We start from the raw sequence: 24,010 nt of genomic DNA, 5'->3' as shown, positions 1-24,010 counted from the left end.
CTCAATGATTCCTCCACTGTTATGAGCCCAGGGTCGGCTGTGGCAAGATGCCCTGTGTCCGTTTTCAGAGGGATCCGTATGTGGTCCAGGGATACGTCTGCTCGCAGAACTATGATGCAGGCGCCGATCATAGACTACGGGCCATTAAATTTTCTACAACACGAAGATGACATGCTATAGAAGCGAAATTTAACCGACAGGAAGAAGATGCTGTGATATGCAAATGATTAGCTTTTCAGACCATTCACTTAAGAGTGACGCCGGTGGCGACACCTACAACGTGCTGACATGAGGAAAGTTTCCAACCGATTTCTCATACACAAACAGCAGTTGAACGGCGTTGCCTGGTGAAACGTTGTTGTCATGTGTAAGGAGGAGAAATGCGTACCATCACGTTTCCGTCTTTGATAAAGGTCGGATTGTAGCCTATCGCGATTGTGGTTTATCGTATCGCGACATTGCTGCTCGCTTTGGTCGAGATCCAATGACTGTTAGCAGAATATGGAACCGGTGGGTTCAGGAGGGTAACACGGAACGCCGTGCTGGATCCCAACGACCTCGTATCACTAGCAGTCGAGATGACAGGCATCTTATCCGCATGGCTGTAACGAATCGTGCAGCCACGTCTCGATCCCTGAGTCAACAGATGGGGATGTTTGCAAGACAACAACCATCTGCACGAACGACGTTTGCAGCAGCATCGACTATCAGCTCGGAGACCGGCTGCGGTTACCCTTGATGCTGCATCACAGGCACTCAACGACGAACCTGAGTGCACGAATGGCAAAACGTCATTTTTTCGGATGAATACAGGTTCTGTTTACATCATGATGGTCGCATCCGTGTTTGGCGACATCGCGGTGAACGCACATTGGAAGCGTGTATTCGTCATCGCCATACTGGCGTATCACCCGGCGTGATGGTATGGGGTCCATTGGTTACATGTCTCGGTCACCTCTTGTTCGCATTGACGGCACTTTCAACAGTCGACGTTACATTTCAGATGTGTTACGACCCGTGGCTCTACCCTTGATTCGATCCCTGCGAAACCCTACATTTCTGCAGGATAATGCACGACCGCATGTTGCAGGTCCTTTATGGGCCTTTCTGGATACAGAAAATGTTCGACTGCTGCCCTGGCCAGCACATTCTCCAATCGTTCACCAATTGAAAACATCTGGTCAATGGCGGACGAGCAACTGGCTCGTCACAATCCGCCAGTCACTACTCTTGAACTGTGGTATCGTGTTGAAGCTGCATGGGCAGCTGTACCTGTACACGCCATCCAAGCTCTGTTTGACTCAATGCCCAGGCGTATCAAGGCCGTTATTACTGCCAGAGGTGGTTGTTCTGGAACAGATTTCTCAGGATGTATGCACCCAAATTGCGTGAAAATGGAATGACTTGTCGGTTCTGGTATAATATATTTGTCCAATGAATACTCGTTTATCATCTGCATTTCTTCTTGATGTAGCAGTTTTACTGGCCAATAGTGTATCAACACGAAAGGAAGATGGGGACACAATGGATCGCCTATACGAGATGGCAAACAGGCCACGTCATTTGTGATTTGTAGCTGGATGGGGGCTGTGCTGGTGTTTTCTGGGGGTGTGTGGTGGCGCCGCCAGATGTGATGTTTGAATCAGACTTCACCTGGGGATACAACCGAACATGTGGGCCCAGACGTGCGCTCTGTAGTCGCTGGTGTGGATGCAGGATATTGTGCTGTGGTTGGCCCTTGTTCCTCAACAGGTCTACCTCGTCAGTGGACGGCGGGTGCCCTGAACTATCGTCGGGTGGCTGGACTATTGTCCAGCACTATTACTTGATATCAAAACTAGTGGAGAGGTCTCGAATCGGCAGATTTTGATATCCAGGCCACGTGTAAGAAATTGAGGAGAGCATAATATTTCCCCTATAGCCATATACAGGGCTATTACAAATGATTGAAGCGATTTCATAAATTCACTGTAGCTCCATTCATTGACATATGGTCACGACACACTACAGATACGTAGAAAAACTCATAAAGTTTTGTTCAGCTGAAGCCGCACTTCAGGTTTCTGCCGTCAGAGCGCTCGAGAGCGCAGTGAGACAAAATGGCGACAGGAGCCGAGAAAGCGTATGTCGTGCTTGAAATGCACTCACATCAGTCAGTCATAACAGTGCAACGAGACTTCAGGACGAAGTTCAACAAAGATCCACCAACTGCTAACTCCATTCGGCGATGGTATGCGCAGTTTAAAGCTTCTGGATGCCTCTGTAAGGGGAAATCAACGGGTCGGCCTGCAGTGAGCGAAGAAACGGTTGAACACGTGCGGGCAAGTTTCACGCGTAGCCCGCGGAAAACTGGCTCATGCCACAACTGGAGACCGACAGCGCCGACTTCATCTTTCAACGGTGTGGTGCTCCACCGCACTTCCATCATGATGTTCGGTATTTCTTAAACAGGAGATTGGAAAACCGATGGATCGGTCGTGGTGGAGATCATGATCAGCAATTCATGTCATGGCCCCCACGCTCTCCCGACTTAACCCCATGCGATTTCTTTCTGTGGGGTTATGTGAAAGATTCAGTGTTTAAACCTCCTCTACCAAGAATCGTGCCAGAACTGCGAGCTCGCATCAACGATGCTTTCCAACTCATTGATGGGGACATGCTGCACCGAGTGTGGGAGGAACTTGATTATCGGCTTGATGTCTGCCGAATCACTAAAGGGGCACATATCGAACATTTGTGAATGCCTAAAAAAACTTTTTGAGTTTTTGTATGTGTGTGCAAAGCATTTTGAAAATATCTCAAATAATAAAGTTATTGTAGAGCTGTGAAATCGCTTCAATCATTTGTAATAACCCTGTATATCTCTGGAATGGTGCTGAAAAAATTTGATACACACCAGCTCCTAATGATATCTTGATGAGGCCACGGCGAGAAACTCTTTTAAGGCGCTGCCTGATCCAGAACGCAGCGGTCGCAGTTCGGGACCACTTGTTCAGTGTCAGCTACATCTTCTGTATATGAGAGTAGTACACCATCCATTTCGACTTGGCGATGAAACGGAAAATAAAGTTGCTGAAGCCAACGTCCGCCATTTAGACAGGTGGCAGGGCACTCGTATTGTACTGACGAAATTACCTTGTGAAGAACAAGATTGTGCTGTGTGGCTTGTGCCACTCTGCGGTATGTGATGTCGTGGAACTCATCCAATCCCTGGCGCACAGTATCGTCGACTAGTAAGAAGACTCCTCTCAGCAACTCGAAGTCGATGTCTGGGTTTATGGATAGGCGTCGGAGGACAACCGCGTTGCCGTTTTGACCCACTGCAATCTTTACACCAATTTTCAAGGAAATTAAACGAGACACCAAAAGTGAAGTCGGGTTGTATTTGGTGAAATTTAATGCTGTGTGGGTGCACATTAAATCTCTCAATTCTATGAATACTGGCCAAAATCCATCGCTTAATTTCGATAAACTGAAGTTGCTTTGATGATAATGTCTTGGAATCATTTGCAGTTTCTGTTGGTGTATTTGTGGGGCAGTACTTTCGAGCGCACCTTGGTTTAAAATAGCCGATATAGGTGTAGGCAGTACAGGACCTACTTATTTATTGGCCTGAATCGTCGTTATGTCTGAGTGGTCGTCCGTCACTTTTAAGCCCAAATGTATAATATAACAGTACTACGCAAACCATTAAATAGTAGACAAATCAGTAAGCAGAATGACTGAAGATTTTTGAATTTGAATTAACTGGGTTAAATTCCGTAGGATAATGATGTAGGCTAAACCAGACAAACATAATTAAAACCGAAGAAAGTGTTAACTGAACACAATTTGCAGCCAAATGATAACTGTGGCCTGACGTAGATTTGTGGCCTCAAAATGAAAATAAAACCTAAAACAATAATGAATTATGTACAAGCAGTACAAAGTGTGTAGTTATGTAATGCGAGCAGAGCGTTGAATACAGTAACGCACGCGAATGAAGTTCATATAATAACACAATAATTCTCGGAATCGCAGTTCGAAAGTTCACACTTATAGTTTCTGTGTAAGGTAACGTTTTTTATACACAATAACTAAAGTGAAAAAAGTCCAACGCGTTCATCATTCACTAATATCGGTAATTATTGTAGCGAAATATCACAGTTTAAAAACGATCATCGCAAAGCACATAAAAAATTGTAAGTCTAGCACGAAGTTTTTGGTCTGGAACTGGTACTCGCCAAATTGTCTAACTCCATCAAATTTTATACAACAAGTAAACTCAAGAATTTTGTTCAGTGTCCGTCGAACGTTAATCTAAGCCAAGAGGCACTCGACTGCACAGTCCACCTATCAACAACTACAAGTGAATGACAACTGACGAAATACCAGATATGTAAGACCAAGACGAAAGAGCGTGCTTGGTCTTTTATGCTCCTCTGACGCCACAGTTACTGAATCCAAGTGTAGATAAAGATTGATCACCAGTCATTTTCAAAGATAACAACATATATACACTACGTATACGTATATAATACAGCACAACAAAGAGAAGAACGTCGCAGAATATTAAATAAGTTACGAATAAATCTCATGAATGCATGTCTGCGGCCGGCCCTGCATCGTGTTAGAAATGAAAAATTCTAATATCCGACACAAAAGCTGCTAATCGGAGGATTTAAGTGTTGGTATAATGTATCTACGGTGCATTGTCACATGGTTCAACAGCAGAATCGCGGCTGTCAGGGTAGTTCTACGCCGTTCGCCAGAGGCGTTGCGTTTTTCGAGTGTAACACGTGAATCGCGACTGTCAAAGCATTCCACACCCGGCCGTCAGGGGCGCTGGCTTTACGTTCAATGTTTTTATTTCTTGTGTTCTGTACTGTCGCTCTGGATTATAGCTCAGTTAGCCTCATGCTCTCATTGGGTAAAGAGTTTCCTGTTGGTGTAATCCTTTGGCGCCCGATTAGTCAGTATTCATAAGTCAATCATTTCGAATTACACTGATCGCATTACTAGTATTATTACAGATTTATCACAAAGCTAGGTGTAGGCTTACATACTTTGAACACCTCAAAATGAAATTCAAAAGTAAAATGTAGTGGGTTATTTCTGAAAAAGTGACACTGAGAGGAAGTGAATGATACGTTATGGGTAAGATTTCAATGCAAGAAGATGTGGAAACTACAGTGCCATTAACACACGGACAGTCTGATGAAATAAGAATTAGTTCTGCATGGAGGTATACCTCCACACAGTTCCATTGCTTCTACATTTCAAGAATCTTTCACGCTGTTGACATCCACGAAGCATGATAGGGCATCTTTCTTTTTTCCCCACTCTGCACACATTTATGGGCTGGCAAAGAAAACGAAGGTAAGTTTTTTGCAAACGTGAACATTGAGCTTATTGCATGTATGATTTGAAAGTTGAAAATATAACGAGTAAGAATCAGTATCAGTAAGCAAACAAGCGCAATTTTTAGAGTTCTCTCTCCATGAGCTATCGATGAAAATGCAATAAAAGATGTGTTGTATGAATTAAAAAAGCATTTTTTCTTTGCAGATGCTTCACTTTCTTGTTGTGTGAAATGTATAGCAAAAAAGCAAGTTATATTTACGAGTACACATACGTCGTATACGCACTTAAGACCAGAAAAACGTTCTAAAATCCATTCCTGACACTACGTTATTTACATAAACACTATAATATGTAATAATTAAAACAACTGTCACGCACACATTACAGAAATTGAGAAGAAAAAGCAATCGTAGACAATCTCTGTGTAAACAATAGTCTGCTAATTTTTTGGGGCGTCTAACATGGCGGCGTTGGCTTTAAAACAAAGTACAGCGTTAAGTTTGTAGCGCCATCTCCCCTTATTTTTACCTCCATAGGAAGCACCACAGCCACAGTCCATAGCACCATGTTAGACTGTGACACCACTGTATATATATATCTGTGACATCTGAATACGCATTTCCGCGATAAATCAAGTGTTGTCAAATTACTTTAATGTTACAGGAGCGGCTCAGAATTTGGCAGGCAGAAGAGATACAAAGAAATTGTTACAGTGCACTCGGGAACGACGTTTTAAAACATTGCTCCGCTAGACATTGACGACGCTTCGCCAACGCCACAGAGTAATATATTCGAAAGCGTCCTGTATCTCGTTCTTCTCGTTTCGTCTATCTCTCACAATAAATACTATGGGAAAACTGAGGAGAATAAAAGCAAAGTATTCGATGTTTTCGACTGCAAAATGATTAACGAATCGAAACCAGAAAATTAAAAGAACAGTACAAGTTTATGTCGGTGACTTGCTGGGCTACTAATTATATATCGGCGAAGCGTTAGGTAAGTACCGCAAAACTTTCTTCACGACGGTTTTTACCGTTTTTTCTTTGTTAAAATCGATGAATATGGTGTGCTGTGTAGAGTGTTAAATACAATTACTGTGTGAATTGCTAAACGATGCAGCTATATTCCGCATATTTAAAGAATAGTGTTTTAGCGTACATCGATTCGAATGAGGGCCAAATAGACACTGCTCTTACAGACGTTAGAGCTCAATCTCTTATCTTATAACGATAACTTGCTTCTTCAAGAGAAAGTACAGATATAAAGTCGACTAGTAGTTTTAATACAAAAAATGTATTTCTAATTTACGACACTTCTATTCGTGGCCTGGGATATACGGATGATGTTCCTTTCGTATCAATGTAATATCCAACTTTTCAGCTGACAAACAAATCCCAAAAAGTGCAAATTTGAAATGAGGCACAGTATTTCACCAACTGAGATAGAATTTATGAATTTACAGTTTGTTAATGTCTCTATTAATTGTTCATTGTGAGAAGAGCCTCTATGCGATGGTTGACGGGAGTAGTTGTTACAATAGAAGTAGGAAGATAATGTGTGACGTTTGACCAATATTAACTCGTTTTCGGTAGCTTTCAACACCGTGCGCTAGTGCACTGACATTGTTATAGTCATATTGCTTTCGTGTTAACGTCGTCCTTTGATTATGGTTATGTACAAATAACATCAACATCCCCTTACTTGAAAACTAGTGACATAATTTCTTTTACGGGTATGTAAACGCAGGCCGGCCAGTGTGGCCGAGCGGTTCTAGGCGCTTCAGTCTGGAACCGCGCGACCACTACGGTCGCAGGTTCGAATCCTGCTTCGGGTATGGATGTGTGTGATGTCCTTAGCTTAGTTAGGTTTAAGTAGTTCTAAGTTCTAGGGGACTGATGACCTCAGATGTTAAATCCCATAGTGCTCAGAGCCATTTGAACCATTTATGTAAACGCAATGACGTGAGTAAATGTCGTCTGCTAGGTAAGGTGCATCGTGAAAACTGCCGATACTGATCGAAGCTGTTCGACTTCAATCGAAACAACTCCTCTTGTCCGTCATGGATCCCAGAATATTCTTAGAGAGAACAATTAGTACTCATTGTTCGCATGAAGCAGCACATCGTATATATGAGAGATGGAAAGTTCCACCGTGATTCAGATCTTATGTTAGACTGTGGGTTTCCCAGCCTGTTCCTCTTGATTAGTTTCTCAGACTGTAGGAGGACAAAGGTGTTTAACCACAATTTGTCTATACTTAACGAAACGCACCAGACCCTCTTCTTCACTGTAAGATTATTTTTTACACATATTTCGCTAAATGGAACGTTGTGAAAATAATAGACTAATAATAAATTGGTGCAAGTCTGTCAATTGGACTTCATTTCGGCGAATTGTTGCTGTCAATTGACTTAAGCTCTATTGAAACATTTCTTCGGATCTGTATTTTCTGTTATCAGAGTAATGAAAGAAACCGTCCGTTTCTTTTTCTGAATAAGCATACGATAATTGAACAGTGGTGTTGGACATTTCACATTTTCCACATAATACCCATTTGTCTCAATGCTCATCCACTTAACACATTTAAAATTTACAAGATTGTCGTATTTCGAAAATGGTCTAACCGTTGGTCAGTATAAGAAATATACGGTACGGTATAGTAGCTGCAAAAGTTTTATTGCAACTTACGCTTCCATATCGTCACAACAGATTTAAGGAATAAAAGTTAGGTAAATCTCCAAAAATTGTTCGAAAAGGTACCAAAAATTTTGTTTCGATATATTTTACCAATAATGTTTAATAAGTACATTGATGAAACATTTAGAACATTGTAATGGGAGAGTCATTCCGGATTTTGAGAGGAGAAGTGTACAAAGATCATACTATAGTCTGATAAGTTATCTGTAAAACATGATACAGTTCTATTCTCAAGTTTGGCTCTAAATAACATTTCAATAAGACTAAATTTGAGGTGCGCCAAATAAAATGAATTTTCTTACGAAGATGTTTGGATATTCTAGCCAAACAGAAACAGAAAAATTAGTATTGAGAAACAACGCAAAGAGTAAATACTTCTTAGCAGTACAATAACAAGCAACAGAAGACTACACAGGCACCTTTAAAGCATGTCAGTATATGGACTACCGGCAATGGTTGTAAATTACTTCCCTAAGTAAAATAGTATGTAGAAGGAGAGAGGAAGGGATGGACAGCAGAACAAGTGCGTTTATAGCTTAACATTTGTAGATAACAGAGTGACTAAAAATGTAAAGAGATGTATGTGGTGCAATCCCATGATCGGATTAGTGTCATGACTGCCGGCAGTTGCAGCCTTTCGATCTGGCACTAGCAGGGGCAGGGCTGATAAGTCCTTCGCTCTGGCAGCCCTTCATCCCCGGGAAAGATCGCTTTACTCATTTTGACAACAGACTGAAACTATCTGGGACGATCCTGTAAGAACTAGAGCGAGGGAAAATCCCTGCCCCCTAGCCAGGTTTGAACACGGGACGCCCAGGGTTAAAGCCTACCACTGGGCCACCACGGTCCCAGCAAGGTGATTAACGAGAACAAAAACATTTTATCGACGAGTTTTGTTAATTTACCTCACTGTACAAGAATAATTTCATTTTGTCGTGAAAATTTAACAGCGAAGAACTGATACCTTTCTTTTTTTTATAACATTGCAACTGTTAACGGTTGTTAATTATAAACTTCGCGAGGAAGTAAAGGTACTACAGTATATTGTCTGTACGTCAGACTACTTAAAGAATTTTCTTAACACTTTCGACAATGCACCCAACGTCCATACTAGAGCAATAATTTCATACTGTATAAAAACAGTACCGCCAAGCAACACGGGGATGTTATTTCACCCCTGCAGAGGCGTGAGTGCTGATTTGAAACTTCCTGGAAGATTAAATCTGTGTGCCCGACCGGGTCTCGAAACTGAGAATTTGCCTTTCACAAGCGAAGGATGGGAGCCTGTGTGAGCCTCGAAAGCTACATGACGGCTATTAACCAATTTATACATTGTGAATCATTGGGTACTTAGAAAGCACTGCCACAATAATATTGCAGAGCTTTCACAGTAATAATGAGTTAAGCAGGTCAACTTAGCAGAGAGAGAAACGATGGCTCTGCGGTACATAAAGTAAACAATGAAAAGAAGATCGTGGGACAGGTACCAGAGACTGCGCTATCAGAGCAAGATTGCTGCTCTGAGGTACACAGAAGGAACTACGAGAACAAAATGCCTACCGACTGTAGCGCTGCCCAGCGTAGACTTCCTCAAATTGTTGTGGTAGCGGCCATGCAACGACTGGAGTGCCGCCAAGTTGGGGACACATCAGTTCGCTGTGATGGTGCCGAAAGCCTTTTGCTGTCATTCCATGTCCCCAAATGCCCTTTGCCCTCCTACTCATATCTCCACAGAATCATAACAATGCAATACGTTCTAAAGGTTTTCATTCGTATATAATACTAACAGCATGGGTTATCAGCAATGTGCCCAAAGCAGAATTTATTAGATTAACATTCAGATCTTTGCATTTCTAGATTTCGTAGTTGGAAACTGTAAGCTGAATAATTTCAGATTTATGTCATACTTTTAAGTGATAAGTTTCATTACCCTAAAAGAATTAAAATTTTTCATCACAGGTGCGTATTGTACTTTTCTACAAGTGAGCTCTTATCCTTTTCTGTATATGTGTTCGAACTTTTTCAGGCAGACGTTACGAGAAATTATGTAACAATGACTTTGTGTTTTAATGTTTTTTAATCGTTTACTCACATTATGTTACTGATTCACCCAGGTAGATGAGCGCATTTGTTCGCCGCTTCCGGGATTCGTGGAAGCGCCCCAGCTTCGGATCGATTCCACCCGATGAGAGGCCCGATGTGTCGGCCAGCCTAGATATGGTTTTTCAGTTGTTTCTCACATACCACTAGTATCAACATCACGCGTCAAATTTCATGGTTCACAAATATCTCGAAAACGTTCACAGTTTTTTATGTAACGTTAGACGCAGACGGTTGGGGGTACTCAAATTTAATCCTGGAGGGGAGGGGTTGGTGACACGAAGGGCATCCTGCCAAGCCCTATCACTGACACTGGCAAATCCAGATTAACATGCGTACCGTCTGACTGACAAGTGACAAGGCCAGAGAAAAGGAGACTCACATTACGTTACTAAATCAGACGAGACGATTAGACTACCACTGAAGGTAGAATAAGAAACCTTCATTTGGTTTGGGATCGACCTTCACGCTGTGTGGTGTTCGTCAAGGAATATGCAGGTCTAGAAACTAAAAATCTAAAAGTATCGTTTCGGTATTTCTGTGTGAGAACTTTCTACTGAAGACAAGGAGCATCAAGAGTTGCTTGCGAGGATAGTATCCATATAAAGGTGATAAATATAAGAGTTTAGGAATTATAGAATTGTGCGTTCATGAAACTAAGTTACGAGTTTGCCAACAATAGAAAAAGGATCTCTTTTTATAAGATGGTTATTTGTAGACAAATAACATGGTCAGTGACAATGTGTTTGAAAATTTTATAGTTTATGATTGGAGCATCTTAAATTTTAATTGAATCAAGGAACACCAAAAATATTTCTTTATTCTTTTACTTCTTGTGCAATGCTGTTGCGAATACCTTGAGTATGTTGGTGAAAGAGCAAGGTGATCTTAAAAATCAAGTAAAAATTACCGTATTGCAAAACAAATTTTGAAATAGGTAGTAAAAACTCATAGTAGAAACGTGTACGAGTGGAACAAATACTTGGTGGCACCTGGAACGAAAATTTCAACTGGAGTTGTACTTCGTGATAAAATGTTACCACGTACGTGTTATCCATCGTGGATTTTCAGTGTTCTGCACTCATAATGAAAAGTATAATACAATAATGTAATCCTGAAAATAAGAAGTATAAGCTTTTTTCCATGTCTCGTTTGACAGTATGGCTAAATTAATGATATAGTGAATGTATGATACATTCTAGCCTTGAAAATTTTTTGTAAGAGAAAAATCGAAATAAGGAACCTTGAAATAAACTGATAAACTGAACAATTAATCTGATACTGTAGAGGGGGAAAGACACTCTTTCTTTCTTCCGGCCGATACAATTCTCTGTGAATGTGGAGAAGATGTAGTGAAATGCATGTAACTGAGCGTTGTCAGTTTAAGGAATCTGTTATTGCTGTAGTTCTTCTTTAAAGTAAGACGCCAAGAAAGTACTTTTATGTTCTGTTACTTCCTAATACGAGGGTGAGTAAAATGAAAACCTTAAATTTTTTTAAAAGTATTATTTATTGTGCAGAAGTGGTACAAAGCTGTATCACTTTTCAACATACTCTCCCCCACGCTCAATGCAAGTCTTCCAGTGCTTACAAAGTGCATAAATACCTTTAGAAAAAAAAAGTTCTTTTGGTAGTCCGCGCAACCACTCATGCACCGCGTGGCGTACCTCTTCATCAGAATGGAACTTGTTTCCTCTCATTGCGTCTTTGAGTGGTCCAATCACATGGAAATCACTTGGGGCAGGGTCTGGTGAGTGTGGTGGATGAGGAAGACACTCAAAATGTAGGTCTGTGATTGTTGCAACTGTTCTACGGGCAGTGAGAGGCCTTGCATTGTCATGTTGCAAAAGGTTACCTGCTGACAGCAATCCACGTCGCTTTGATTTGATTGCAGGCTGCAGATGATTTTTTAGGAGATATGTGTATGATGCACTGGTGACTGTGGTCCCTCTAGGCATGTAATGCTCCAAAATGACGCCTTTTTCGTCCCAAAAGAGACCGGCATAACGTTCTCTGCTGATGGTTCTGTTCGAAATTTCTTCCATTTTGGTGATGAGGAATGGCGCCATTCCTTGCTCGCTCTCTTCGTTTCCGATTGGTGGAAGTGAACCCAGGTTTCGTCCCCAGTAACGATTCTTGCAAGGAAGCCATCACCTTCTCGTTCAAAGCGCCGAAGAATTCTTGACAAGCATCAACACGTCGTTCTCTCATTTCAGGAGTCAGCTGCCGTGGCACCCATGTTGCAGACACTTTGTGAAGCTGGAGCACATCATGTACAATGTGGTGTGCTGACCAATGAATAATTTGTAAACATGCTGCAATGTCATTCAGTGTCACTCGGCGGTTTTCCTTCACTATGGCTTCAACTGCTGCAATGTTCTGTGGAGTCACAACTCGTGCCTGACCTGCACGAGGAGCATCTTCCACTGAAGTCACACCATTTGTGAACTTCCTACTCCATTCGTAGACTTGCTGCTGTGACAAACATGCATCACTGTACTGAACGTTCATTCGTCGATGAATTTCAATAGGTTTCACATCTTCACTACGCAAAAACCGAATAACGGAACGCTGCTCTTCCCTGGTGCAAGTCGCAAGTGGGGCGGCCATCTTTATACTGATACTGAGACGGTATGTGTGCATCTGCACTATGCTGCCACCTACAGTCCGTTCTGCACGCTGTTTGTAGCACGCTTACCAACTTACAGGATAACGACGCGAAATTTCGATTTGTTATTACAAATTTAAGGTTTTCATTTGACTCACCCTCTCATAATACTGAGCCGTATTATTACTAAAATACAGATTTTTAACCTATAATTAGAAAAATAAATATACTGAAAAACGTCAATGGTATACTGAGCAAAGCGTATAGCGAAGCGTATATAGAGTGCAACTCAGGTAAACCTATCCACTTACCAGGTACTAATGAATACTTTCGGTCTGGTTTGTCAGTCTCTCCCAACACAAATTACCAGTGAAGAGTATAACACCTCGGTAAGTTTCTTTGTCGCCACAATTATTTTGAAATTATTGTCAGCTGCAATTATTGTCTCGAAACTTCGCGCAGTATGAAAACAGATCGAAAGATACTGTGTTCATTTCCGATAAATCTGAAGATGTTCATTTGAACACTAACAACCTATGACCTTTCTTTCGTAATAGCGAAGGGTCTCAGAATAATGTATGAAAAGAATCATTTGGAGTGGCAGAAGATTAAGCAAGAAATCCAAAGAACTAGAAGGTAGGAGACGTTTTAGAGAGAGTTACGAGGTCATAGTGAGAATTTCCGGAGTATAACAGATGTTGTTCTTGCAGTGTCCTCTCTTTCTGTTCACACAACAGATGTAGATGAATGTCACTGGAACATAACCGATGTTGGCGCAGCAGACGACTCCACTGATCGTATCTAGGGAATGCAATAAAAACTTCTCAACACGCGTCACAACTACTTTGAAGATACATAATAAAACTAACACTTCACACTCAAATAACTGCAGCAGCAGCTTTTCCACTGCTTTTGGTCTCACATTTACTGTGATATCAAGACTTGGATATACACCTGTTTCAGCGACTGAGCGGCAGCAGCCAGCGGCGATATGGGGAGACCGTCTGCTCTACGCAGGAGGTTGCCTCAGGTATTCGCGGCCCTCTCAGGTATGTGTCGAGTTTCCTACTGATACTGTCGAAGCGCGGAATATGTACTTGCTTCTGATGACGTTTTTAAATTAGATTCATTAAAATTCGTTTACAAATGGTGAAACCAGTTCTGAAGATCTGTATAAATATAAGTCAGGTAGAAAAGTGGCGATTATGCTAGATCTTACAAAAGGTTGCCAACAAAATGAGAGGGGTGTTGGAGATGGTGAACAAACAGAGGACAGGAATTAGTGTTTCAGAACGAAAACAGTTGCGATTGCGAAATTATTTTATGTCAATGATGAATTTTACCCTTTTGGGGCATCATCAGATCCCTAGTGTAAATTTTCCCGTCGCCAGAAACTCCGTCACGCCAGTAAATTTTAGTTTTGTACTAGTAGTCAGCATACAATTTAGATCAGTGCATTCTAGTTTGATATTTATGTCGTGCAGTAACTTTTCGGTAAACAGGGTTTCTAATAAAAGGTATCAACTTGAGCCGAGAAATTTATTTCTGTTTAATAGCTTGCGACCTCAGAGTGCAGTGAGAAATCTGCGCAGCAATTTTTAATGTTACTTTATTCTTCTTTGGTGTATTTCGTATACATTTCAAGCTCAATAGCGCCATTTGAGACCTTACATCTATTTTATACACAGTACGATATGGCTAGGGACTGTGCATGTTGTGAGGGATACAAGGAGAGGTGGCTGCTGTCCGTCAACACAGCTGGATGCTGCGTTGGTTACCGTCGACAAGCTCATAGCTAATGCTCAAAGTTGGCGCCGGTGACGAGACCTGCGGCACCTTTGGTGCCACTGGAATCCCCTGGTGACCCGGACGTCGCTGCGGCTTCTGATAAGCAACATCTGACCGGTCCGTCCTAATTCCAGAGTGGCAGACAGTGGTGGCTTCGGAAGGCGAAAGAGGGAGCTGGCCGTGGGGCTGGCTCCCTAGGTTTTAGCAACAGGTACGAGGTGCTGCCCATTGTTGATGATAAATCTGAGCCGACACGGGATGCCTCTCCTGTTGGGCAGCGGTCGATTTTCCTGCCCAATCTGGAAAAGTACAGAGGATGGGTATGCTTGTCATTGGGAGCTCCAATGTTAGGCGGCTAATGGAGACCCTCAGGAAGATAACAAGCAAGACGGGAATGAATTCCAAAGTGCATTCAGAATGTTTGCCGGGAGGTATCATCCGTGATGCCGGCGGCTAACGGGCGCAATGATTGCAATCGGCTGCATGTACTGGTACAGGTTGCCACGAATGAGGAGTGCCGCTTGGGTTCTGAGGCCATCCTCGGCTCCTTTCGGCGGCCTGGCTGGTAAAGGCAACTAGCTACGCACGCGGGGTGCAGGCTCAGCTGTCTACTTGTAGCATCGTACCAGGGTTCATCGCGGTCCTCTGATTTGGAGCAGAGTGGAAGATCTAAACCAGAGGCTCAGACGACTCTTCGACGGTATCAGATGAGAATCTCTCGACCTTCGCTATCGGGCGCAGAATTCTAGGGTTCCCCTGAATTGGTCAGGCGTGCACTACACGCAGGAAGCGGCTACTAGGGTAGCGGAATACGTGTGACGTGCAGATGGGGCATTTTTTAGGTTACAGGACCCCTCTCTTGGGAGCAAACACGATTTGCCTGTTAAATCAGCAGCAGCGACTTCGGAGAATCTTGGTCCTCGCAGATCAGAGACAGAAAACATTAATATGATTTTAGTAAACTGCAGGAGCATCTAAGGAACCGTCCCAGATTTAGTGTCGCTTACTGAATGTTATAATGCACAGATAGTATTGGGAACAGAAAGCTGGTCAAACCAGACGTCAGTGACAACGAAATACTAACTTCAGATTGGAATGTTTATCGTAAGAATAGGTTAGCCGCCAATGGTGGCGACGTGTTTATTGCAGTAAAAAATTCGATAAAATCTAGCGAGTTTATCACGGATTCCGAATGTGAATTAATCTGGGTGAAACTGAGTATCAAAGAACTGTCCAAAATGTTGATCGAATGCTTTTATAGACCACCTGGGTCAGGATCTATAATTGTAGAGCGCTTCAAACAGAACCTGATCGTGCCGTTGTAATAGGGGGTGACTTCAACTTACCAGGTATAGATTGGGAGTGTCATGCCATCAAAACTGGTGCCAGACCGGGATTCGTGTGGCATTGTTCTGAATGTCTTGTCCGAAAATTATCTTGTGTAGATAGTTAGGGATCCAAGTCGTGAGGATAACATCTTGGCAACAAACAGACCTGAACTTAACCGAATCATTTTACGTAGAGGAAGGTATCAGTGCTCATAAGGCTGTGACAGCTTCTATAACGACGGGTCCTACAAGGAATGTTAAGAAAGGTAGGAAGATGTAACTGCTCAGCAAGGGTGACAGGATACAAATTTCAGAATATCTCAGCAGTCAGCATCAAATATTCGGTGATGAGGACGAAGGTGTGGAGAACAAATGGAAAAAATTCAGGGGCATCGTACAATATGCCCTAGACAAGTGTCTCCCTAGTAAGGTTTTAAGGGATGGGAAAGATCCACCATGGTTTAATAGCCGTGTTAGAAAAGCGCTACGTAAACAAAGAGCACATCATCTCAGATTCAAGAGAAGTGAAAACCTAACTGACACACAAAAGCTGAACGAAGCGAAAATGAGCGTAAAGAGAGCAATGAGACAAGCGTTCAATGATTTTGAAAACAAAACCTTGTTAACCGACCTAAGACGTTTTGGTCGTATGTAAAATCAGTAAGCGGGCCAAAATCATCTGTTCAATCTCCAGCGACCACACCGGCACCGAAACGGAAGACAACAGAGAGAAGGCCGAAATACTGAATTCGGTCTTCCGAAGTTGCTTCAACACGGAAGATCGTATCACTGTCCCTGCTTTCAATCGTCATACGAATGTCGAAATGACAGATATTAAGATAATCGATCGCGGAACTGAAAAGCAACTACAGTCGCTTAGTAGTCAGTCAGGCAGTAGCAGCCGACCGAAACAGACAGAGCAACAGGGAAGTAACCGCTTTTGTGACATTTACGAGTTCCTAACCAGGAGCGAATTTTATTATATCATCTGTGTGCTTTAACAGTTTAGTTTCTTGAGTTTCTGCGTGTAAATTTAATATCTAATAGTCACAGTTCTCGCGTTTTCGTTTGCGTTGGAAAGTAAACCGATTTTTTGACTTATTACAAGCTCTTAATCAGGGGCGAATTATTTAGTTTCACATGAGTGCTTCGGTAATTAGGGTTCTGAATATCTGCGTAATACTAGACACAGTTCCTGCATTTTCGTCAGGGTCTACAGTAGAGTTGCGCAGCACGTGCCGATAGTGCGTTTATCTGCATAGTTTAATTTTCCACGGTCTTTAGTATGGACGGGGACTGCGGATGCGAGCCGAGTTGGTGACACTTCACTCTCAGCTTCAGGCTGTGATGGCTTCGGTTACACAATTTGAGGCTGCAGTGGATGGGCACCACTGTTGTGGGCTGGCCGTGAGGATCCAACGGACGTCCAGCACGTCCGAGTCCTCCGATAGGTCCTCACCGGTGGCCAACCCAGTTACTGCTCGCACTGAGGTTGACCCCTCACTTGTGGTCGAGTGGGAGGTCAGTCCAGGGCGAAGCAGGTGGCGAAGGACTTCCCAAGCGGCCGCACGTAAGGCCTCCCCGGTTTGTGTGACAAACAGGTTCCAGGTGCTGTCTGTGGCTGTCAATGTCGCTGAGCCAGATGCTGTCGACTGTCCTGTTTCAGAGGAAGCCACTCAGCCGGCAAGATCCGGGCAACCACAGAGGGTAGGATTATTGGTAGTTGGGAGCTCCAACGTTAGGCGCGTTATGGGGCCCCTTAGGGACTTGCCTGCCAAGAAGGGAAAGAAACCCAATGTGAACTCCTTGTGCATACCGGGTGGAGCCATTCCAGATGTGGAAAGGGTCCTCCTGGATGCCATGAAAAGCACAGGGTGCAGCTAACTGCAGGTGGTTACTCACGTCGGTACCAATGATGTGTGTCACTTTGGATAAGAAGAGATTCTTTCTGGTTTCGAGCGGCTAGCAGAAGTGGTAAAGGCTGCCAGTCTTGCCTTGCAAGACGAAAGCAGAGCTTACCATTTGCAGCATAGTCGACAGGACCGATTGCACACCTCTTGGTACAGAGCCGAATGGAGTATCTGAATCAGAGGCTCAGATGGTTCTGCGGCCGTGTAGGCTGCAGATTCCTCGACTTGCGTCAAAGGGTGGTTGGGTTTTGGGTTCCGCTAAGTAGGTCAGGTGTCCACTATACGCAGGAGGTGGCTACATAGGTAGCAGGGGCTGTGTGGCGTGGACTGGTGGTTTTTTATGTTAGAGGGTCTCGGGAAAACACAAGAAAGGCTTCAGTCACAAAGGGTGCAGGCTGAGCACAGGAAGAACGTAGATACAGGAACATTGGTATAACAGTTGTCTGTGTTGGGAAAGTACTAGAGCTCCAAGCGCTAATAGGAAGCACCGATGCTCATATCGTTATAGGCAGTGAAAGCTGGCTAAAGCTGGATATAAACTCAGCCGAAATTTTTGCGAAGAACCTAACGGTGTTCCGAAAGGATAGGCTAAACAAGATTGGCGGTGGCGTATTTGTTGCTGTTAGAAGTAGTTTAACTTGTCGCCCAATTGAAGTAGATACTTCCTGTGAGTCAGTATTGGCAGAGGTCATTGTTGGCAACCGGAATAAAATAATAATAGGATCCTTTTACCGACGTCCCAATTCAAAAGATACAGTTGCTGAAAGGTTCAAAGAAAACTTGAGTTTGATTTCAAACCCGTAACCGACTCATACAATAATAGTTGGTGGTGACTTTAATTTACCCTCGATATGTTGGCGAAAATACATGTTTAATTCCGGAGGTACACATAAAATACCATCCGAAATTGTGCTAAACGCATTCTCTGAAAATTGTTTCGAGCAGGTAGTTCATGAGCCCACGCGAATAGTAAACGGTTGTGAAAACACACTTGACCTCTTAGCAACAAATAATCCTGAGTTAACAACGAGAATCAAAACCGATAGAGGGATTAGTGAACACAGGGTTATTGTATCACAATGCCCATAATATAGTAGACTGCAGTCGGTGTTTACAAGTAGGAGTACTAACGTCAATCAACCCTAACCAAATGAGGTTGCACCAGTGATGGGATCCGCAGCCGGCCGGAGTGGCCAAGCGGTTAAAGGCGCTACAGTCTGGAACTGCGCGACTGCTACGATCGCAGGTTCGAATCCTGCCTCGGGCATGGATGTGTGTGATGTCCTTAGGTAAGTTAGGTTTAAGTAGTTCTAAGTTCTAGGGGACTGATGACCTTAGACGTTAAGTCCCATAGTGCTCAGAGCCATTTTTTGGGATCCGCAGACATAATTATCGTGTATGGGCAAACAAATCGAAGCAGCAGAAAAGCAGACAGGTTGTACAGGACAAATATCCGTGTAGAAGACATCCAGTTTACACCATGTTTCCAAGACGGTTCCATATATCAAGTAAAAAAGAACAGTTGGTAGTAGTACGACATAACGACCGAGAAGGCCGACGAACTACACAGGCTCCCGGCTTAGAAGACTCAGTGCTTGCTTGAATGGTCGCATGACCTTCAATCAATACTTGATCAGCTGCATGTGAAACGAATGTTTCTCAGAGTACTGTGTGGCAAGTATTACGGGAAATGGATCTACACAGTACCGTCCACAGGAAGTGTTTGTTTTTGACTCATTCTGACTTCAGACCTTGAGTCGCGTTCAGCCAGTGGCTCTCGCAGCGGAATATTACACTAAAGTGCCAAAGAAACTCGTACATGCATGCGTAATCAAATACAGAGGTATGTAAACAGGCAGAATACGGCGCTCCCGACGGCAACACTTATATAAGACAATAAGTGTCTGGCTCAGTTGATCGGTGTTACAGTCGGGGCCCGAGAGATTGGACACAGCATCTCCGAGGTGGCGATGAAGTGGGGATTTCACGAGTGTAACGTGAATATCAGGAATCTGGTAAAACATCAAATCTCCGACATGGCTGCGGCCGGCAAGAGATCCTGCAAGAACGGGACCAGCGACGACTGAAGAGAATCGTTCAGCGTGACAAAAGTGCGACCCTTCCGCAAATTGTTGCATGTTTCAGTGCTGGGCCATCAACAAGTGTCAACGTGCGAAGCATTCAACGAAACATCATCGATATAGGCGAAACATCATCAATATGGGCTTTCGGAGCCCAAAGGCCAACTCGTGTACCCTTGATGACTGCAGCACACAAAGCTTTACGTCTCGTCTGGGCCTGTCAACACCGACATTGGATGGTTGATGAATGGAAACATGTTTCCTGATCGGACGAGTCTCGTTTCAAATTGTGTCGAGCGTATCGACGTGTACGTGTATGGAGACAACCTTATGAATGTCAGCAGGCGACTGTTCGAGCTGGTGGAGGCTCTGTAATGGTGTGGGGCGTGTGTAGTTGGAGTGATATGTGACCCCTGATACATCGAGATACGATTCTGACAGGTGACACGTAGCTAAGCATCCTTCCTGATCACCTGCATCCATTCATATCGATTGTGCATTACGACGGGCTTGAGCAATTCCAGCAGGACAATGCGACACCCCATAAGTCCAGAATTTCTACAGAGTGGCTCCAGGAATACTCTTCCGAGTTTAAACACTTCCGCTGTCCAAAAAAACTTCCCAGGTATGAACATTATGGAGCATATCTGGGATGCCTTGCAACGTGCTGTTCAGAAGAGACCTCCATCCCCTCGTACTCTTACGGATTTGAGGACAGCCCTGCAGGACTCATGGTGTCAGTTCCCTCCAGCACTACTTCAGATATTAGTCGAGTCCATGCCACGTCGTGTTGCGGCACTTCTGCGTACTAGTGGGGGCCCTAAACGATATTAGGCAGGTGCACCAGTTTCTTTGAATCCTCAATATAAATAGTCACAATAGTCATGTTTGGGCCGATGAAAGTCCCCACGTTACAGTTGTGAAGAACCATCTACACAGATTGTCAGTGTGGTGGCAGGCATAGTTAATTATTACGTACAAAGCACTTTTTTTCTTCCTCCCCACTTAAATGGAGAAGTGTACAGGGTGTTTGTCCGAGGCATACTATCCAGGTCCTGGAACATAACACTCTAGCTTTTCGTCGAAGGTTGTGGTTTCAGCATGATGGAGCTCCACCTCACCGTGGACTGAGATTTCGTGAACATCTGGATCAGACGTTCCCTGAAAAGTGAATAGGCGACAAAGCCTGACCCTGGTATATATCATTTTGAACAATTTTTGAACATGTATTAGCTTGTGAAACTTGTACAGGTAAATGGAACTTATTATTACTGTATTGAGACCTAGGATTTACGATCTCGCTGGCATCAAGGTACGAGCGCTGCTACTAGTCTTCCAACAATGGAAATTATCTGAGGTGATGTGTGGCGCCAGCCGATGGAACACAGCGAGCGACGTTCGCCCCGCGGCGCGCTGGCAGGAGATTTAAGAGTGCCTTCTCTCACGTAGATGTGTACGGCCCTCCGGGTGCCGATGACGAAGACACCGTCGATAACGCGTAATATGTGGATAATTAATGAATTAATGTGTTAGCTGAGTCAGGAAGTTTGACGTAAAAGTTTTCGGATAAAGAGCGAATCTCTTCAGAAAGTGTTCTAATTATCATTGTAGACTGTCGAATTTCTAGCACATAATGTGGTATTTAATACACTGCCTGAAAAAAAAAGAATGAAGCATCCAGAAGGGAGAGACGAAACGAAATGAAATCACGGTTTGATAGGATGTGTGACGTAATTTCAGTGATTGTGAAATCGAGTAAAATTTACAAAGAACTTGGCAGTATTGACCCAGTTACTAGTATGACGCATCAACCCTTCTGGCGTGGATACACACACTGGTTGGAATGGGTATCATAAAGCCGTTGGATCCTCTCTTGAGGCAAGCTAGTCTACCACTGTGATAAATCGTTCTATGTATCCTGCATAATCGCGCTGGGACTGAGTCAACATTGGAGCATTTGCCACACATGTTCTATCGGGGACAGATCTAAGGATGTTGAGGGCATAGGAGTACCTCAACATAACGCAGACAGTTCATAGAGACACATGCTATGTGTGGATGAGCATTGTCATGTTGAAATATGGCTGCCCAGTAGTGTCGCATGAGATTTAACACGTGAAGTCGCAGGATGTCTATCACGTACCGTTATGCCCTCAGTTTCCTTAATCACCACCTACCGTAACCTGAAGTCATACCTAATTGTACCCTACATCTTGACGACAGATGTAACACTGCTACGCCTGTTGAAAACATTGCAGGAATGGAACCTCTCCCAAGACCGCTGCCTTACTGGCCAACGTTGGTCACCCAAGGTAGCGGACAATCACAATCCGTTGCTGAACACATTGCGACGACATTCATCAGCAGTCCATACGTCCCGCTCACGACACCAATCGAAACACAGCTCTTTGTGTTGTGGTGAACGGCAGCCTACACATGGGACGCTAATTCCCTGTCCATCTGCTGCTAGTCCCAGACTAATGGTGTGGGATGAGACACAGTGTTGCAGGGAGTCCATTAGTTGTTTTCGGATGCAGTTGCAGATGTGGTGGTCAGACATGGTCGACTGTAACCCTGACGACGAGATTGCCTGCCCTCTCGTTCTCATGCACTCCACCACCACTGTCACACTGAGAGTCCCACAAATCTAGATATAACAACAGCGAGCAAACGGAGACCCACAGTGTGGCCCCTGAGGTAGTTATGACGCTGTTTAAAACGAGTACACTGCATCTTCGAGTCAGTCAGAGTGATCACTCAACTTCTGACGCTGCTCACGCCCTTTATGTACTATGCCAGGCCTGGTGATACACAAAACATGAATAACAGTAAGACACTCTGGTGGCCGTTCAACTGAACACAAAAATCTCAACTCAAATAGTTTATTTACACGCCTATGGTGTGTACCCGTATGAAGTTCCATTGCCGTCAGATCAGATCGTCTGAATGCTTCACTTTTTCGCCATGCAGTGTATTATTTGCAATGTCTTATGTTGGAGAAACAGAGATTCTTTAATATGTGTAGACGTAGAATGTTCTCATATGGGGCTGGGATTCATCATTACTGGTTTTATGAAGTTAGAGACTTATTCCGATTTAGAGACGACTTTCTGTTTTTCAAGTGTTATAAGGCAGCTATCCGATTACGTCTATTATATGCCACTGAAGGTAAGACATTTATTTAAGTGATCTCAATTATGTTTGGTGGACTGAGACTGTGGAATGATTTCATTGAGTAACGTAGAGGTGTTGGTATATTCTGTCTTTTACTTGAATAACAAAGTGTTATAATATTGCATGCATTTATTTTCACTCACCATTCTGTAAAAAATTTCTCAAGAATCAGCAGAAATCATTGTAGTCAATTTTAAATGTTCATTACATTGTAATTTATCAGTGTGTCATGAGTGAAGGAAGCTACGTTAACCAGTAGCATGCCTGAAATGTATGTACGTATATTAAACTGATCTAAAACGACAACGACAGCTGCCACCTCTTAACTCAGTACGTTAAAAACCTACTCAACTGTGCTCCACCAAATGAAGACTTCAACTACGAACAAACCACACCAAACCCGGACTCACTGCCTCCTTCATTGGAAGAAGTTCGACAAATCATTCAACTTCTCAAGAATAATAAGGCAACTGGAGAGGACTCTATCACTGCCGAACTTTAGAAATGTGCTAGAAGAAACGTCGTGGGCAAGGTCACCGAGATCATCCAGAACATCTGGGAAACAGAGAAATTGCCACCTGATTGGAACACGACTCCGATCCATCCCCTTCGCAAAAAGGGAGATGTTACCGATCTGAATAACTACCGTGGAATTTCTCTTGTCCCGGTAACATACAAGAGTCTCTCCAAGGCGTTACTAACAAGGGCAGAAGATCAACTGGACATTCAACTGGGAGAATATCAGGGAGGCTTCAGGAAAACCAGATCCTGTGCTGAACAGTTCCTCAACCTTAAAACGGTACTGGCATACTCCAAGATGAGAAACCGCAAAGTGCTGTTACCTTTGTTGATTTCAAGAAGGCCTACGACTCTGCTGATAGAGAACCCTTAACAAATTAGGACCAGACAACAAAACCCGCAGACTCATTCTAGAAACCTTGACAAACATCCAGTTGGAGGTCAAATTTAGAGGAGAGATCTC

At 43.4% G+C, this 24,010-nt stretch overlaps 1 protein-coding gene across 1 annotated transcript in view; it reads left to right on the top strand.

The window, feature by feature from the left end:
- Nucleotides 1-13,738: 13,738 nt before the first annotated feature.
- The window catches only part of LOC126176501 (facilitated trehalose transporter Tret1-like), a 63,686-nt gene continuing 53,414 nt past the window's right edge, over nucleotides 13,739-24,010 (top strand). The window contains exon 1 of the mRNA XM_049923656.1: nucleotides 13,739-13,796. Coding sequence (XP_049779613.1) covers nucleotides 13,739-13,796 — 58 coding nt within the window. The remainder of the gene's footprint in view (nucleotides 13,797-24,010) is intronic.

Source organism: Schistocerca cancellata, chromosome 3, assembly GCF_023864275.1.
Source record: "Schistocerca cancellata isolate TAMUIC-IGC-003103 chromosome 3, iqSchCanc2.1, whole genome shotgun sequence".
Lineage (NCBI taxonomy): Eukaryota > Metazoa > Arthropoda > Insecta > Orthoptera > Acrididae > Schistocerca > Schistocerca cancellata.
The sequence above is the reverse complement of the archived record's forward strand: the minus strand, read 5'-3'. Positions and strand labels throughout refer to the sequence as shown.